General features: G+C 43.6%; 1 protein-coding gene across 1 annotated transcript in view; it reads right to left on the bottom strand.

The window, feature by feature from the left end:
- Positions 1-5,282: 5,282 nt before the first annotated feature.
- The window catches only part of samd4a (sterile alpha motif domain containing 4A), a 48,589-nt gene continuing 36,087 nt past the window's right edge, over positions 5,283-17,784 (bottom strand). The window contains exons 7-13 of the mRNA XM_070828087.1: positions 16,956-17,205; positions 16,748-16,833; positions 15,788-15,906; positions 15,161-15,368; positions 13,207-13,333; positions 10,124-10,207; positions 5,283-5,792 (exon numbers count right to left, since the gene is read on the bottom strand). Coding sequence (XP_070684188.1) covers positions 5,764-5,792; positions 10,124-10,207; positions 13,207-13,333; positions 15,161-15,368; positions 15,788-15,906; positions 16,748-16,833; positions 16,956-17,205 — 903 coding nt within the window. The 3' untranslated portion in view covers positions 5,283-5,763. The remainder of the gene's footprint in view (positions 5,793-10,123; positions 10,208-13,206; positions 13,334-15,160; positions 15,369-15,787; positions 15,907-16,747; positions 16,834-16,955; positions 17,206-17,784) is intronic.

Here is a 17,784-nt window from a genome sequence, read left to right as displayed (position 1 = left end):
TTTAAAGGTTTACGGCTTCTCAAATGTGAGGATTTGTTGCTTTTCTTTGTCTCAAACTGAATATTTTTGGACTGTTGGCTGAACAAACGTCACCTGTTGGACATTTTTTCACCATCTTCTGACCGATTAATCAATTAATTCAGAAACTAATCAGCAGATTTATCTCTACTGAAAACAATAATTAGCTGAAGCTCTTACTGATCGTCCCACACGAGGACTTAATTATTTAAACCCACTTAATTCTCCCAAAAATACAAACTAAATAAATGATCTTCGTCCTCTCTGATCATCAATCAGTGCATTTTTGGACTCAGTGATCAGTTCTGTGACTGGAGACGTGAAACCAGCATCAATAAAACGTTCACATGGCGAATATGAATCAGATTCATAGTCTGGAAACTTAAAAAACAAACAAACAGATTAATTAATTAACTAGTGTTTTATCAACATCAATAAATCGAAGGATCACACAGGAAACAATCTGAATTGGGACACTTTTTTATCTGCAGTGTGGACGCGACCTGACAGCCGTCGCTAGTTTCATCCTGTAACATTACGGTTTTTAAAGTCTATATAAAACCATTTACATTTGGGGCGAATGTCTCGAGTACAAAAAAGGCACTGCCATTTGTTATTCTAAATATGACTTTCCCAGCCTTGTGCATGCAGTTTTAAAATATAAATTACACTCCCCCCCTCCTCCCTCTCTCCCTCCCTCCCTCCCAATGTTCTCCTTTTTCTTTTTTCTGCGTTTTCTTCAGTTTTTTGTCTTTTTTGTGTTTTTTTATTATTAAACATACAATATTCTTTTGTCAAATATATACGTAAGCCTGCAGTCAATACAGGACATCGGCTCTTTGATAAAATAAAACTAAATGAAGTAAAAGGAGCACAGTCAAGCGGTAACACTTTGTTACAGAATGGATGCTGCTGGATTTACAAAAAAACAAAACAAAACAAAACAAAAAAATAGTCTTGGCATCCCATAACGACATAAACTGACTAAACTGCAGAATCTATGACAAAAATAAAAGATACAAAACAGCATATATGTCTTGACTTAAAGTACATTAAATGTTTTTTGGAATATCAAGGCGTTATCTAACTGTTAATACTGCAGTGTGCACAGCGTTAGAAGCACTCCTGGACACCCACAGAGCTGATATGCATTTAAAAAAACATCAAAATAAAAATAAAATAAAAAATAAAGCATTTGGTTTGAAGAGATGTGTAATGATCCAGACCTCAGAGCTGTAACCGTCCGACGTCCCGTCACAGGTTCACACTCTTTGGCCCGGAGATGCTGCAGGAAAGCAGGAGAAACTGGAGGCCTGTGGTGTCGCTTCGCTTTGTCCTCTAAATACAAAACATGTGACTTTACTCTGTTATGTCACCTAGAAAAATCACAAACTCGGGTTATTTAAACACTGTCGGTCAGTATTTCTATCAAAACGCTTCACAGACGAGAACTCTAAATCTCCTGAACTTTGTATTAAAACGCCTTTATGACTCCAAAAAATGGCAAAGTGATATGAAAGTAAATAAAAATACTGCAAAAAAATATGAGTTTCAACAATCCCTTTGATTACATGACTGACTGCAGGTTTAATAATGATACAAGTGATGTAATAATACATGTCTAAAGGAAAAGCCTTCGCTTTCTACTTTCTTAATACGAACAAATCTCATGAAAAGACCAAAAGCAACAGGGAACGCACCCTAACGTGTGTGTGTGTGTGTGTGTGTGTGTGTGTGTGTGTGTGTGTGTGTGTGTGTGTATCACAGCCTGATAACATCTTCTTCCTCGACCGTTGAACCTAAAAACTATTAAAAACACATCAGTGACGCTTCCTTCATCACCACACATACTGTAGATTATTTCATTTTCTCACTGGAGCACCAAAGGTGGATTCATCCGCCGCTTAACATAGTCCCCTTCAAATGCACAACTTCTTCCGGTCTGAGTAACGTTTTTAGGAAGTTAACGAGTCTTTTCTTAAATATCAACTAACGGCAAACAAACACGTTGTTGAATTTGACCTTTTCATGAGAATTCCTGACAGAAAGAAAAGTGTAGAACAGTTCCAGCTTCTTCCTTTAACGTAACACACCTACAGTAGCCTACAGTATAAATCTCTCCCACTCAGGACCATCGAGTTCGGTGATAAAACGCTCACAGCGCCAAGCTCAGACTCCAGATCAGAATGGACCAGTCTACTTCCTGGCCTGCCACAGACAACAACAACAACAACAACAACAACAACACATCAGCTGTTTTTCCAACAGCTCTCCTGATGTGAATGTTTGTGAATCGATGCTGCGGCTCTCCGACAGCGAAGCTTCACATGGAAAATCTCAACATGACACTGATAGATACAAAAAAAAACAAAAACAACAACAAAAAAAAAAGATTATAGTTCAACAACAGCAACAAAAAAAAAAAAAAGAAAAATAGTCAAAGTCAACAACAACTATGTTAATGTTTGAGATGTACGTATGGTCACCAGCCATAACATGTTAATACATATGGTACTTTAAATAATAATACACCTAAATGAGTAAAAGTATCACCTCTGCAAAAATTATGAAAAAAAACAAAAGAATAAATAATTGTTTCTACTTTAAGTACTGATTCATATGGCAGTGACGCTGGAACAGTCCGCTGCTCTCTGTGAGGAGAGCCGTCACATCGGACCCTCCGATCCAAATCATGTCACATTCACGCTTTGGTGGAGTCTTCATCTTCACCCACAAACGCACAGGTGACGCCTGATCACACACACTTAATCTGCTCCGTGTGTGTGTGTGTGTGTGTGTGTGTGTGTGTGTGTGTGTGTGTGTGTGTGTGTGTGTGTGTGTGCGCGCAGATCCACCATCACCGGATCTGAAGCCACGTTCAGAGGCACCGTTAACAGAGCGTCTGCATGTTTTAGTCCCTTTAATACAGGTTGCAACCCTGAACGCATCACGGCCGGCACCATGTTTCCTCAGGCTCGTCGGTAATCGATTAATAATCGATTAATCGATTAGTTGTTGACTGCAGCTATTAGTCTGAGTTATTTTATACATGAAAACATTAAAACTCTCTGATTTCAGCTTCTTTAACATAAATATTTTCTGGTTTCTTTACTCGGCGATGATCTGTATGATGATGTATCTTTGTATCACCAGACATCTTAGAGAGCAAACTAATCGATAAATTGAGAGAACAGTGATGAAAATATCGTCGGTTGCAGCCCTTTTGTGGTGATTCATTAAAAAAACGAAGGACTTCCTGAAGGAAACACAGACACAAAGTTTACTGCGATGGATTAAATTCATTTCTCAGGTCGGTGTCACGATTCTGTGAGTTCATTCTAACACCACAATAAAATGAGTTTAGATGTTTGTAACATGAAAAGAGCCAACGACACTTATTAAAGTATCAACGTGGGTTTAAATCGTAGTAAAAAGGCTAAAACATGCACAAACGCTGCTCTGGTCTGTGTGGGATGATTCAGCCCCGGCTGACGTGACATGAGAAGAGGACTTTCTAACTCCAACAGCCACCGTCAGACAAACACGAATGGTTTCATGTCAGTGAGAGGCGTCGGGAGCTTTTCGTCTCGGCTGCAGGATTCAACTGTTGTGGTTCTGCGGCTCTTTACTTTAGTCTGCCGGCTGAGACCGAGTGAGCGAGCGCCGACCTCGTCTCTTCGGTCTGCTCCGCCGGATCCACGCGACACGCAAAGCACAAAACTGCTGCTTGAGTTTGGATTTTTAGTGTATCACATTATCATATCAAGTGCAGGATACAAAGGAAGTACTAAAAGAATTGCCACAAAACTAAATGAAGAAACTAAAGGATGACAATCGATAGCCCTCGCTGACGACCGTTCAGGGTCAGGACTCTCAGCACACCTGCTCAGGTGAGAGCAGCACAGAGGGGAGCCTCCTAAACCAGCTTATTTCCATATAAACCTAAAGTCTGTATCAATAAACTGAGGATAAATATTAAGACACAGAATAACCATGAGATCCAGAATTTAAAAAAAAAAGAAAAGAAAACAGATTCCATGTAGGCCGGCGCTGGCAGAGCAGACAGAAGACCACGTTACACCGTCACTCTGCTGCGTGAGCGTGGGCTTCGGCGTCTGTCCGCCATGACCGTGTTCGGCCAGCAGGTGGAGCTAAGCACTAATGAGACAATCTCTGGGAAAACGACCCTTCATGGATTGACTGTGAGTGATTTCTCCGGTGTTGCAATCCTCTCTGCAACACGGCTCGAGTACGAAACCAAATCGACCTCCTGTTTTATTTTTAAATTTTTTTTTTTGTTGTTTTCTCTTTTTCTGCCACTCCACGTTTCACACATTTCACAATCTTCCTTTCCTCCGAGAAAGATATTGAGACGTAACATGCAGCTTAAGCACATCACCCTGCTTTAGAAAAATAACTACACCCAGTATCTGAACATGCAGACAGATCCCACTTATTGACGATACCGCCGGATTAATCTCCCATTTACGCGTATAAAAACCTACATTTTCAATGTATTGTCCTCTGAATTTAAAGAGTTCATACAGTACATGCTAAGGATAAACAATATATAACTGACCGGTGCCGAATTCACTTCCTCCTACACTTACTCACACGAACAGACTCACGACACAATTAGACATGACATCATCTTCCTCTGCCATCTTCGGCCAATCAAAGGTCCTGCCTCTGATGTCTTTCTCCTTTAAACATCCGCTTCCCTTTCCGGTATCGCTTCAACTTGATTTTTTTTTTCTTCTACTACTTCCTGTATCTTTCTCCATGTCACCTTCCTCCTCTTATCCCTCTTCACGTGTCTGCTCTACCTCCTCATCCTCATCCTCATCCTCCTCCTCTCTCGCTTGCTCTCCTCTCTCGGTGAAAATCTTCGAGCCAGCCAGTGTTTTGTTGCTGGCTGCTAAAATAAAGAATAAGCACGTTGGTTGTAAACTAGCGTGATGGCTACTCGTGGGACGTAAAGCTGGTAGACAGCCAAGGCTTTACAGAATATTACACAATTCATACCTGAAATTCATACATGTTTCTGTACCCTTTGAAAGTAGCATCATTATGTAAACAATAAATACATACAAAACAAATAAATGATTTTTTTTTTTTGTCACCCAATACTGAGCAAGAGGTCTTCCAGAGCTCTGCGAGCTCAGTCCTCACTGAAAAACAGTCAAGGAAATCCCAAACTTCCTCCTGCGTCCTTCTAGCTCTGCTTGTCTCGTCTTGTTTGTTGGGTCTGAGGTACTGTTATGGGTTTGAAAGATGCCACGAGCTGTGGTCGATGTGCGGGGACCAGAGGGTGTCGGAGAGGGAAAGGGCCTCAGTCTCACTGGGGCCCTGATCCACAGGCCAGCGTCTCCCTTCTGCCGGGGCCCGACTGGACCGCAGTGCCGCGTCTGGCCTCCCCGATGGGAGGGGGCGCTGTTCTCACACTGTCCAGGCCGTGTTCGATGCTTTTCTCTCTCCTCACCCAGATGCAGGTGACTGTGAGCATGCTGGCGGAGCAGGAAGTGTGTTTTTCCGACCCGGTGGACGGTGCCAATGTGTTCGCTTGTGTTAGCCGTTTGGTGATCGGCTCTCTCGTGTTTCTTGGATCCCGCCCGATCCTTTGGTTGAGCTCTACCATTGGCTACAGGGAGAGGGGACAGGAGGGCTTGGTGACCTCGAGGTGACTTATCGTGAGAGAGCCTCGTGAGCCTGCGCTGTCCTACTGCTCTCACTCAGGTCCTCAGTTCATATTGTTGATGTGCGGTCAGCACCGTCTGAAGGGGAACAGCAGAGAGAAGAGAAGGTGTTGAGAGTTTAACTCATAACATTCATCAGGTTACAGTTACTGTGATCAGGCACAATCAGGCATCCTGGTGAACATAAAAGTGAAACAGTGAGAGGGCAGTCGTCAAGGCCCTCGTCTGACTCACAGGACTATTTCAGTTGGCATTAATCTCCTCCTCTGCTTTTCAAAAGTCCCAGTCGTTACGTGAAGCAACTTTTAACTTGATCATCTTATTAAACTGGTATCACAGAAGCTCCTGTGAAGTGGAAAAGCTCGGTTCATTGGTCAAGCTGGGGGTGCGTGCCACCACCAAGGTGTGTCGAATCAGCTCCGACTGACGTTGGCACATCATGAAACAGATCTACGATCATGAAAGTCTTGTGAGACGGAGTTTCTACGTTTGTTGCTGTTCCACTTCACACGAGCTCCTGAGTATCAGTTTAATAAGGTTCTGCAGAGCTAAAGACATTAAACCATCCGTAGTCACTCTAATGCCAGTGCTTGCCTCCCACCATGCTAATGTTTCACCAAAACAATACGGCCCCCCACCGATACTATTTCAGAAAGCACCGTCTCTGCATCCTGGACTTTGGCTCCACTTTTCCTGTGAGCCTGAACGGCAATAAGCTGCTACAGAGATCTTGTAGCAGTCGAAGCCAAACAGATGCCTCAGATTGGCCTGTGTTGTCCCTAAAACTACATAAGGAGCCTAACTGTCTGTAGAAGCATCATTGAGCTCTTAAGGAACTCTCTGCCTTCGGAACAGATCTCCAAAATTTGCTGTAAAAAGGTTTAAAAACAAACAAACTGCTATTCTTGCGTCCCTTTATGACGCTCGCTGTCTTATCCCCGTCTTCCTTTGTAACGGCTCTATATTCTACACGTGTAGTAGTGATCTCACTGTGCCGTGAACTGTCGGTAACGAAGGCCTGAAGCAGTGAGGGGTCGGAGCCCACACTGTCACGGTGAGAGAGCAAACACATCTGTCAAAATACTGATGGAGGCTTTCAGAGGAAAACAACAGTCTGACAGCTGTTGCCTCTGGTGTGGCTGAAGGGGAAAATGTTATCTAGCTACGCACTAGTGGACATTTTTATTCTGCAGAAAAATAAAGCCTGCGTGGTGATACTGAAAGGCCATGTTGGTGTTACTGTGAGCGGCACAGAATACATTGTGGAACAGAAGATGTGAGTGATAACAGAGCGGCTAAAGCTGTCAGTAAATGTGACAGTAAATATTTGGAGGAACTGAATGTGTTGGCAGGAGTTTGTTTATTTCACACCTTCATTCATCCTCCCCAAACAGTCTTCTGGCAGAGAAATAATAAAATCTGCCTGTTCTTTTTGTGCAGTTTAAATGCTTTGATAACCTGGAACTTTAACGGTGAACAATTAATTCACTAACGGTGGTTTGTTTTGTGTTTTACATACCAGTTTGTCATAAATCTGATGTCTGTCTACCACACTGTGTCAAAGTCATTTAAATCATTGCTATGTAAAGTAGGTTGGAGCTTGGAAACGAATGTGATTGATATTAGAAACACAATGTCACATCATGGATAATACCCAACCCGATTAATAAGGTCAATACTGCGATCGATCCACTTTTCACCCCAAAAGATACATAAACTTCTCAGTAAATTCCAGCCCCCCCCACTCATTTTTAATTGGTCTGCTGAAATCTGATCTTGGTGTCGGCCTCAACACTCCACATGACCTGTCAGTCTATTTTTATTTTGTACTCAGACACTAGTAGCTCCATCTGCAGCCTAAACAAACATAGCATGATGTTAATCACGCTGTCATATCAATCACTGCTAATGTAACACAAATTGGATTTAGTGCAGTCAGCGCATGTTGACGATGGAGGCGACGTTTTAATTTGCCACAACGTCTCATGATAACAAATGTCGGTTCTGTTGGTTTACCGTCAAACCCCAAAGCGGAAACTGACCCTTGAACCAGGGGTCGCAAATTTAAAGTAAAGGACTCGCATGTATTTGCAACTTGGAGATTAATCTCAGCAGGGTTGAGTTAAAAATACAGGAAGTTAATTCAGACGCCTTTTTTCCCCTCGAGTTAATTTTGTTGCACAGGACTTTCCAAAAAATGACTAACTGCTGACTAAATACCAGCATCCTTTTCCTTATACCCACGAAAATGTGAGTTTTAAGTCATTTCCTGTAGCTGGTTGGGATTCAGCTTCCAAGTTATGTTTCTGAAGCTCACCACAGAGAGCTGGATGTTTGGGTGCAAGAAACTAGAAAAATGCAAAGCTCTGCTGAAGGAGTTTCTTCAGTTAAACACACTCCTTCGCTCTGCTCTCCAGCTAACACACAACCTACTCCCAACACACACAAACGCACACAAAGCAGCACTTGTCCAGCGCTCTGTGCCGAGCACTGAGCCCCACTGTCTTCATCTCAGTCCAGTTTTGGGATTGGAGGGGGGGAGCTGACACTTACTTTAACCCAGAATTCACTGTACATGGGAATATTCTCCACAGCTGACTGACTTTACGAAGTCAACGACATCCACGGTGATAATATGCTGACAGATTTCTAAGAGTTTCTATCCACGTTGGCACTGATGAGTCATTTTCAGTAAGTTTTCCCTCCATATCAAATGTAAAAAGGAAAATATTTCTACCTCCATTAGTGGGCTGTTCTGTCTTCCTGAAAGTGACTTGAGGTCGACCTTCTCAACAATCAGTCTGGGATTCCTAAACGATTGATCATCATTTCCCAAAAGCTAGTCCACACTAAACCCGTAAGTTTGAAATTAAAATGTTTCTGATCTGAGACAATCACATCATCATCTTTTCAGTCATTCAAACCCACCACCCCCCCCATTTCCTCCTCTACAGTTAAATATGAATACAACAAACAGCTGTCCCTATGGCCCCTGGTTCATGTCACATTATTACAGGACAACAACTAATTAACTCTGTATGAAATACAAGGGAGAAAAATGTGCGGTGGTTAAAAAGTATGAAAGTAAAAGTCCTGTTCCCTGTGACTGATAAATTATTAAATAAGACATCAGTAGATTATCAGTGGTCGTCTGTCTCTAAAAGTCAGCTGGGATTGTTTCCTGCCCCCCTGCAGCCCTTAAGGAAAAGCAGTATAGATAACTGATGGATGGATGATTAGATTATTAATAGTGAAGCATCAGCATTAGAGCAGCATGCTGCTGTTGTAGCTGCTGGCAGGTGATAGTTTCTACTAATTTATATATAGTTAGGCCATAAATCAGGATAAAACAGCTGTCAGCAGGTGTCCTGACTCCTTATTAGAAACATTGAGGTAATTCTCTGTTTTCCACTGCAGGAAAACTAAACTGTTTCAGAAATATTTAGGGCCAATGAGCCGTTGTTGCATGTTTAAATGACTTACTTACTAGTTTACTTTCTATGTTTCATTCTTCTTCCTGCTGAGCTGAAAACAAACTAAAACATCCCCCTAAAACAACAAAAAAAAAAACAAGGCAACATTCACGTTAACTGGATTTTTATATCATGTTTTTAAACATATCAAAACAGAAGAATAAATACTAGAGTCACCACACTGAAGCTCGGCTCAGACGGCTGATGATCGCTCACGGTTGCCATAGTAACACAGCACGCACTTGGTTTTGGTGCACAGCAGCCTCAGACACAGACTGCTGCTGTAAACAGGGCTCAAAGAGATGCTGATGCATATCGGCGCACAACACGGTCGGCGGCGACTGAAAGAACTACGATCTGATTGTGCTCTGTGTGGCGTGCAGCCTTTCATGGTTAGGATTTTAGAAAAAAGGAAAAAAAAAATTAGGAAACATCTTGAGACAGAGCATTGCCTCTTCAGACAAGAAATACTTGAAGCTACGGCCAGAGGAAAAACAGAATCAAAAAAATCTAATTTTATTCAGTGTTTAGTTTGTATTTCTTTGGATTGTGACACTGTTAAAATGTTTTTATTTAATCTTCCCTTCCTGACGACAAAATGAAGAAATCAGATAACAAAAGTGAGTTCCTCTCATCAGCTGAGATAACCGAGTTAATACACCGAGGACATCAGACCGCTCTCTGCAGTCGTCCGTCTTGGTCTCATTGTCTGACGTCACTCGCCAGACAGCCAGCAGAGACCTGAATGATATTACGCGGTGGGGGGGGGGTTGTGTGAATGACCACATTACTTTATGATCCACCTTAACAACATCACATCCTGGATCTGATCAAAGACAGGATGAGGCATCCTACCAGCTCTTGAACCACATTTTAATCTCGATATCTTCTGTATTATGGTTTATTAATAAGGAGCGACTGTGAACTGTGTGTTACCTCCCAAAGCGTGTTCGGTCATACTCAGACACAGAGACTCGAGGCGATTGTTGATGTCTGGCTCCGTCACTGGCAACTGAAGATCTGCACGGCGACAAAAACAGATTTGAAGCAACATCAGTATCAGCGAATAGATCATATTCAGCATAAACAAACAGAGGGTGAATAAAACTCATTTCTGTTATTACAGTCCATCCTCTACGATATCAGCGTCCACTAGTTGCTCATTGAGTGTTTGAAAAGCGGCTTCACACACTCTTGATCATAATTAAACAGAATAATAATGCTTAAACTTCTTTTTCCCCCTTATCTTGATAATTTGGCATCAGATGAGTTCGCGGAGGACAAAAGAAATGAACCGAGATCAGTCCGCTGGGACAAAGTCGTCCACTCGACCAGAGAGCATCCTCAATAATCAGATTATACCACGCTGGGGACTCCTGCTCTGAGACACATGCTACACCAAAACAATGACTGCACTGCTGCAACAGAGAGTGTGTGTGTGTGTGTGTGTGTGTGTGGACAAAATGTACATTTAACATTCATTTAAGACAACAGAACTGATCCAGATAATGTGATATTGATCGATGTATGAGCCTACAGAACAGTGATGTGCCTGTATCATATTATCACCTGCACAGGTGAGTCGATACACTAAAGCAGCAAGCCTGAAAATATGATACGATACCATATGATGCTCTGAAGTCCTGCTGATGAACCAAGTTTGAAAAGTACCAAACTATACAGTACGATGCGTCCTCGTAGTGATGTTAATTTCATGCCAGCCTTTCTTAACCTTGGTGATAAATGGAAGAGCAGGAGATGCACCGAAAAATGTATTGGCAATTATTTTAATAATCGATTAATGATTTCAGCTAAATTATTTACAGATTACTAGTTTCTATTTCTCACACAAGAGGACTTTCTGCTCTTGTCTGTTCTGCATCACTGTAAACTGAATATCTTTTGGTTTCTGGGTGCTGGTTGGACAAATAAGCAGTTTTCCCCACTATGTCTGGACATTTCATTGACTAAACTATTAATATTAACTATTAATATATCAATTAAGAAAGAAATATATAGCTATATAAGAATATAAGAACATAATACTCTACTCCTTTTTTTATTTATTAATTTATTTTAAACTTTCAGGTGTTGGTTGCTGTCGGCTGTCTGGGCCTCCAGTGTGAGCCGGGTGGAGACTATTTTGTAGAGGGTTGGGTTGAGGTTACAGGGAGGGGGGTATGTGTGTGTTTGGGGGTAAATGTGGGGTGGGGTGGGGGGTTGTATTTGGACCACAGTACAGCCTAGCAACCCCTTCCAGCCTTTTAGTCCTTCGCTGAGTCTTCAACACAGGCCTGGCAGCGAAAATCTCTTGTGGCCAGAGAGAAAAGCTGAGTTAGGCCCAGTAGTCCACACCGGGCTATTTATAGGCTCCAAATCCCCCCCCTGCACACACACACACACACACACACACACACACCACCTCGCCCCCTGTACACACAGCGACACAAACACACACTGAAGAAAACTGTACACACACACTTGTTCTTTCATCCCCTCGTTTTCTCTGCTGTGTCTCACTTAATAAGTCTCTTTATGCATGTGTTGGCAGAGAGAGAGACAGATCGCACATATATACACAGACTCAGAGGAGGGAGGGGGGTGCAGCCATTCAAATCAGTTACTCTGGCCGAGACCCAGCCATAAAGCCACCCTTGAGGGCGACTGCTATGAGCGGATGACTCTGCAGAGTTGTCAAAGGAGGAGGGATGGAGGGATGGGACAGGCGGAGGGAGGGGAGGTTAAGAAACAGAGTGAGTCAGGGAGAGGAGGAAGGGAAGGAAAGTGGGCCAGGGAGCCGTGTCCTCGCTGCACAAAGAGCCTCATTGTGAGACTCTCTGACTCTTTCCTCCCTCCCTGCCTCCATCTCTTCCTCTCTCACATGCGGCCCCCCACTCCCCCTCCAGCTTCCCTCCTCCCTCCTGCTCCTGTTTTTCCGCTTCATTCTAAAAAGAGGACACTTCTGGTTCGTGTGTGTGTGTGTGTGTGTGTGTGTGTGTGTGTTTGTGACAGAGTGGAGGAAGTCCCAGCTTGTCCCATTAGTGTCCGGCGCTCCTGTGGGACAGAGTCCAGTCAGCACAAGCTACTCCAGGTCACTTGATGGTTACCACGACCTGAGCCCGTACGACCAGGGTGTCCACGTGTGTCACCACGTTAAATGTTAAAAGGTTTTTTGCAATAAAAATAAAACTAAAATGTGAAAATATAGACATAACAGTGACTACATATATAAGTAAGGCCAAATATATATTCGTCCTTAATGACATTAATCAACTTCCTCAGCTAGACTGGACTCATGATGTGCTCAAATATCAGGGAAGTCGGACAATTATTCTGATGATAAATGATGTTTCCTACACATTATTTAATGCTCCTGGTGTTTATATTCTAACAGGGAAGGTCACATGAGACTTGGACTGAAATACTGGAGATTAACGGCTGAATGGAACCGCTGGAGAACGGGTTTGAAGTTATGGAGGACTTAAAGCCACAGAAACCTAAGAGTTTGCAGGTCTAAGATGAAGTGGGGCAAGTACTGAATTACTAGTACGTACTGTGAATATTGTATCATTCTAACTTAAATGAAGAAAGTAATACTTGGATCGTAATATATAATATTTACTTATTTATATCTTTAAGCCCAAACCCATAGAACAGAAACATGAATACCCTCAGAGGCAGGAATTACAAAAAGGAGAGAACCTGATGGAAAATAACTGAACCAAACAATTGTGTTCAAGCGTCTGCACACACAGTCGGGGAAGTCGTCCAAAGAGTGAGTACAGCAAGACGAAGAACTAGTTTTACAACAGCGTGATCCAAAGCGTGACAGTGAGACTCATCACGGCCTTAACAAGAAGAATTCAGTGTAAAAAGGAAAACAAACTGTCACAGCAGATTCTGGCAGACGCCTTATACAAGTATATCAACTGGTTAACGGTGGAAACGATGCACTATTTTAGTCATCAGCCACATCGAGCCAGTGTGTGTGTGTGTGTGTGTTTCCCAGCGTTTCTTACCAGTTTGTTGGAACATGACCATGGTTTGTGGCGTGGTGTGAACCGGCAGGGAGCGGGTCCGCTGCACGGAGCTGTGGGTCCGGCTCGGCATGCTGTTGCTTCCTCCGGGGTTGGCAAACCACAGACCCTGAGGAGAATATTTTAACAGCAACTTTAAATTAACTTACTGTCTGATGTGTTATGAGGCTAAATCTAATCTAAATCATTTTGGGATATGGTGGTTACATGAAACTGAGAGAAATCTGGTTATTCATGTCCCCCTTATACATGATAAACATCCTAGTCACTGATTACTGCCTGCTATTTGCGCCTGTGATGTTGAAATCGTACACGTTAGGTCGACATTTGGATGCTTTTTTTTTTTTTTTTCTTTCATCACCAAAAGACAAAACGGTTTCTTTCTCATCGCTGCCATTGCTTGGGTTTCTGTTGCGCCACCTGACTGAAGCCACGCCTGCACAGGTAGTCAGGAGAGGTTTAAAACCTGAATACGATGTTTTTTTTTTTTTTTTAAACTCCACTTTACATATTTGGGGTTTCAGGTATCAGAAATCAGAAATCAGAAAACAAAACTGGGAAACTCTTTTCCATGTAAACTCGCACATGTAAAAGGGCAGAGCCATGTTCCTCTGATATGATTTGGTGGAAAGTCCAAACATCCTCTTACTTCACACCCCTTCCCTCCATCACATTGCTAAAACTTTCACTGATCAAAGAGGTGTGTGAAATATACAAGCGTGAAAGGAGTCGGGTGTGAGATCAAGGCCGCGGCCTCTTCAACATTTTCACCCCCCACGCTCCTGTCTGGATGTCTGGCCCACACACCTAATGACAGTCTCAGACGCTCACCACATGAATTCCTCACTGTAACCTGCCTATTATGCCCTCAACGCCACCACCGCACGCCCCTCCCCTCACCTCTCTCCCTCTGACCCCCCTACCCTTGCGGCCCTCCAGTGCCACGGGCCAGGGAAAAACAGGAAATGCCTGTGCACTGTTCTCACCGCCTCTGACTGGCTCTCTCACTCTCTCTCTCTCCCTCTCTTTGCCCCTCCTCCTCCTCCGACACCACAGCTACCTCTCCCAAACTATGACTCACATATTTCCCTCCCTCCCACCCTCCTTCTCCTTCTCCCTCCCTCTCTCTGTCTCACTATCCACGCTACAGTCCCACACAAGAAGGTCCAGCGTGAGTCGGAGGAACTGAGGTATTTCCTCCCATTGTAAAGGATGAGAGAGAGAGAGAGAGAAAAAGAAAGAGAGAGAGGTTCCCAATGAATTGGGTCAGCGCAGAACAACGTGTGCCAGAATGGGCCTGAAACAGCTCCACAACTCCTCCTGCTCCAGTGTTCGGCACTGACGCAGGGCCTCTGGTATGTGGGGTGACCTGCCTCCGAGTTCCATCCACCTCGCTTCATTCGCCAAACACCGCACGGCTGCATTTTTTGGTCATGGAATAAAAATCCTATTTCAGGCAGATTACGTGCTGAAGAAAGGAATTCTGCTGCCCAGGTTATTGTAAACATCCTCGAATGTGTTATTACACATTTCGAAACGCTCCCCTGTACAGTCACGAACGCCGCTGCCATTCAGCATTCCAGTCACGACACACACACACCATAACTTTCTAGTTTTAATGTGTAACAGAACTTTAATTCACAGGCCTTTTAGGAAATAAACAATCCATCCTCATCGGATCTCTTTGAACAAATTAACTGATTCTACCACACACACACACACACACATGGTTGAGCATGTAAACCAAACGATTAACAGACACATATACTACACATACACACATATGTACTTTCCTGACACCGAAAGGCTCATCATACCCAGAAATAATGCAGAAACCTTGGCTGACTCTTGCTGGTTTAACTCTGACATGTTTCCTTGTTGTCCGCCCTCTGATCTGACTCCCTGCCGGCTTAAACGCTCTGCTGGTGTTACCCACCTGTCTGCCCTGCTTGGGGCCGGTGGGTGTGCTGCTGGAGCTGCGAGGTGTGGGTCCCAGCAGCCCCCCGCTGCCCAGCAGGCCCAGCCTGGCACCTGGCAAGCTCCTGGAGGGCATCTGGAACTGGCGAAGGCTCCTCCTGGCCGACACGCCGCCCCCGACACCGCTGGCAGTGGGGAGAGAGTTGGATTGGCCAAAACGGCTGCAGCTGGACGAGAAAGAAAGCGAAACATGGGCGAGGCCTGGTTGAGTTCCTGGTCAAGAAGGTGGGAACTGTGTTGATGAAGGAGCAGTTCTGAGGTTATTGAGATTTACAAATAAAGAGCTGATCAGTAAGACCGAGAGGCAAGGTAAGTTAACTGGATACTCAAATCTGAATGTAAGAAACTAAAGATTAAACTACTGTCATCATTGGAACTTTAATCATTTAACATTTAATCTTTAATCATTTAATTTGTGTGCATGTTAAATATGGCTGTACCTATTCTCATTGTTTCTGATCATTTCCAGCCATCATCTGTATCTGTCTTTTCATACAACTTGGGTTTTCCTGGTTGTTTTACCAAAGTTAAAGTGGCTTTGATTCAAACAGAAAAGGAAAGCAACTGTGTGTGTGTGTGTGTGTACCTCCTCTGCGGTCGGTACCCTGCTATGTCGAGGAGGGTTTTCCTTGGAATGGACCGGAACAGCCTCTGGACCTGTTGTTTCCATGACAACAGCCTCTTCTTCTGCGTCTCAGTGAAGGACTGACAGGACGGGGGGTGGACAGGGAGCACGAATAAGGGGAGGAAATGAAGCGTGAGTGATGAAACCTCTGTTTCAGATAAGAGGAAATCTAAAGCATTATACAACACATTTCTATTCAAACATCACAAACATTTTCAGAGAGACGGGGAGAGCTGTGGATGAGAGCATTCCTCTTTAAACTAGCAGAACTCATCTATGATTCATGGTACATCAACGTATCCCAGGGTCTGTAATTTCACTGCATGATCTACTTTCAATCAAAATGATTAAGTTGGTTAAGTTAAGTGTTGTGAAAGTTTCTGCAAGCGTTGAAATGTAAATAACTTCAATACAAAGTAATAAGAAAATAATGATATCTGCATGCATTCATCACTTCTGTATGAACAGACTGTATGTTACATACAAATGTTACATACAAATGTTAAATCAGACTCATTAATGATAACCATTAGTTAAAAAAAGTGCTGTACATAGGATCAGGTGATGTTCACCTTCAACAGACTCTCTCTGTAAAAAAATATCCCCAAAAGTCAGGACTTCTCAATTTAAACACTGAATAAATAAAATGATTTAAATAAATAACAGGACATGTTGCATAACACACAAAATAAAACCTCTCCCTGCAGCAAGCGCTGTTTGTGTCAAGTTGGACCTGAACGAGCTGCAGGGATGATGAAGTCTCGTCTCTCAGGTACTGATGTTCGGAAAGACTGATTTAATGTGAATCGCTGCTTGGTGGCATCAAAGTCATTTGGTCGTTACCCTCAGAAGTAACGAGGACGGTAACAAGCTCTAGTTTTACATAGACAGTGTTTCTATGTGTCTGAGGGCAGTCGGTACCTCATGGATAAGGCACTTGTCGATGAGTTGTAGGTATGAGCTGATGTTGTCCTCATCTGACCTCGACACCAGTAGCTGGGTACAAACTGAAGAGGAGGCAGAGATGAAACAAGACATCAATCAATCAATTGATCAATCAGTAAATAAATAAATCTCTCTCTTAGTCCATGAAAACAATCTCAACTGAGCGCAGGTGCGTGCAGCTCACCTTTGCCCATGACGCGAGTGAACTGGCCGGGCAGGTCCCCCTCAGCGATGACGCTGGAGCCGGACTCGGCCTCCCCTCCGCCGCTGCCCCCGCTGAGGTGGGAGCCAGGCGCAGCGCTCTTGCCCTCAGAGCTCAGCAGGGGGCGCTGCAGGGAGCCCTCCTCGCCGCCGCTGAAAGCCTTGATGGGTGTCATGATCATCTGGTGGAGCTCCTGCAGCGGAGCGCGCAGGTTACTGCCCTCCAGAACATCCTGGTGATGTTAGATGATCAGAGGGAATGCGAGGGGGGGATTAGCAAAGATTTAAAAGAATAAAAGTTTTACTTCACAGGGCTTGTGATGACATTTTAACACCTATCGAAGTAGCAGATCTGCTGTGGCATTTACAATGAAGATGTGAGGAATAAACCTCTCTGACAGAGATTTTAACATAATCATACAAGATGATCAGTAACTTTTCACCCACATGCTGAATATTGAGAGAGTGACACCAAATAAACATACAAGCAGCTTTCCTTCACTTCTTATGTCCATGTGCATCATATTAGCCCCTCCACCCCTCACAGAGCGGTGCTGTACATGAGTCTGTGTAAACCCAAAATACCAAGCAACAGGTGTCTTGTTTCCCCGGCCCTACCGATGCAGCGGGAACAAATTTTAAAATGAAGCGTTGGTGAAAAGGTTAAGTCTGAATTTAGCTGGCCCAAGAAGTCCCTCCTGCGGCGTGCCCTTGAGCGCCATTGTCTTGCTTTGAAGGCTGAATGGAGCGGCTGAGGGGTGGGGGAGGCGGACGGGTTTAAATTCGGAGCCCAAAACTCTCCTTCCTGGATT

Source organism: Pempheris klunzingeri, chromosome 1 (assembly GCF_042242105.1).
Source record: "Pempheris klunzingeri isolate RE-2024b chromosome 1, fPemKlu1.hap1, whole genome shotgun sequence".
NCBI classification, from domain to species: Eukaryota; Metazoa; Chordata; class Actinopteri; order Acropomatiformes; family Pempheridae; genus Pempheris; species Pempheris klunzingeri.
Note: the sequence above shows the minus strand (reverse complement) of the source record. Positions and strands in the feature narration are given on the sequence as shown.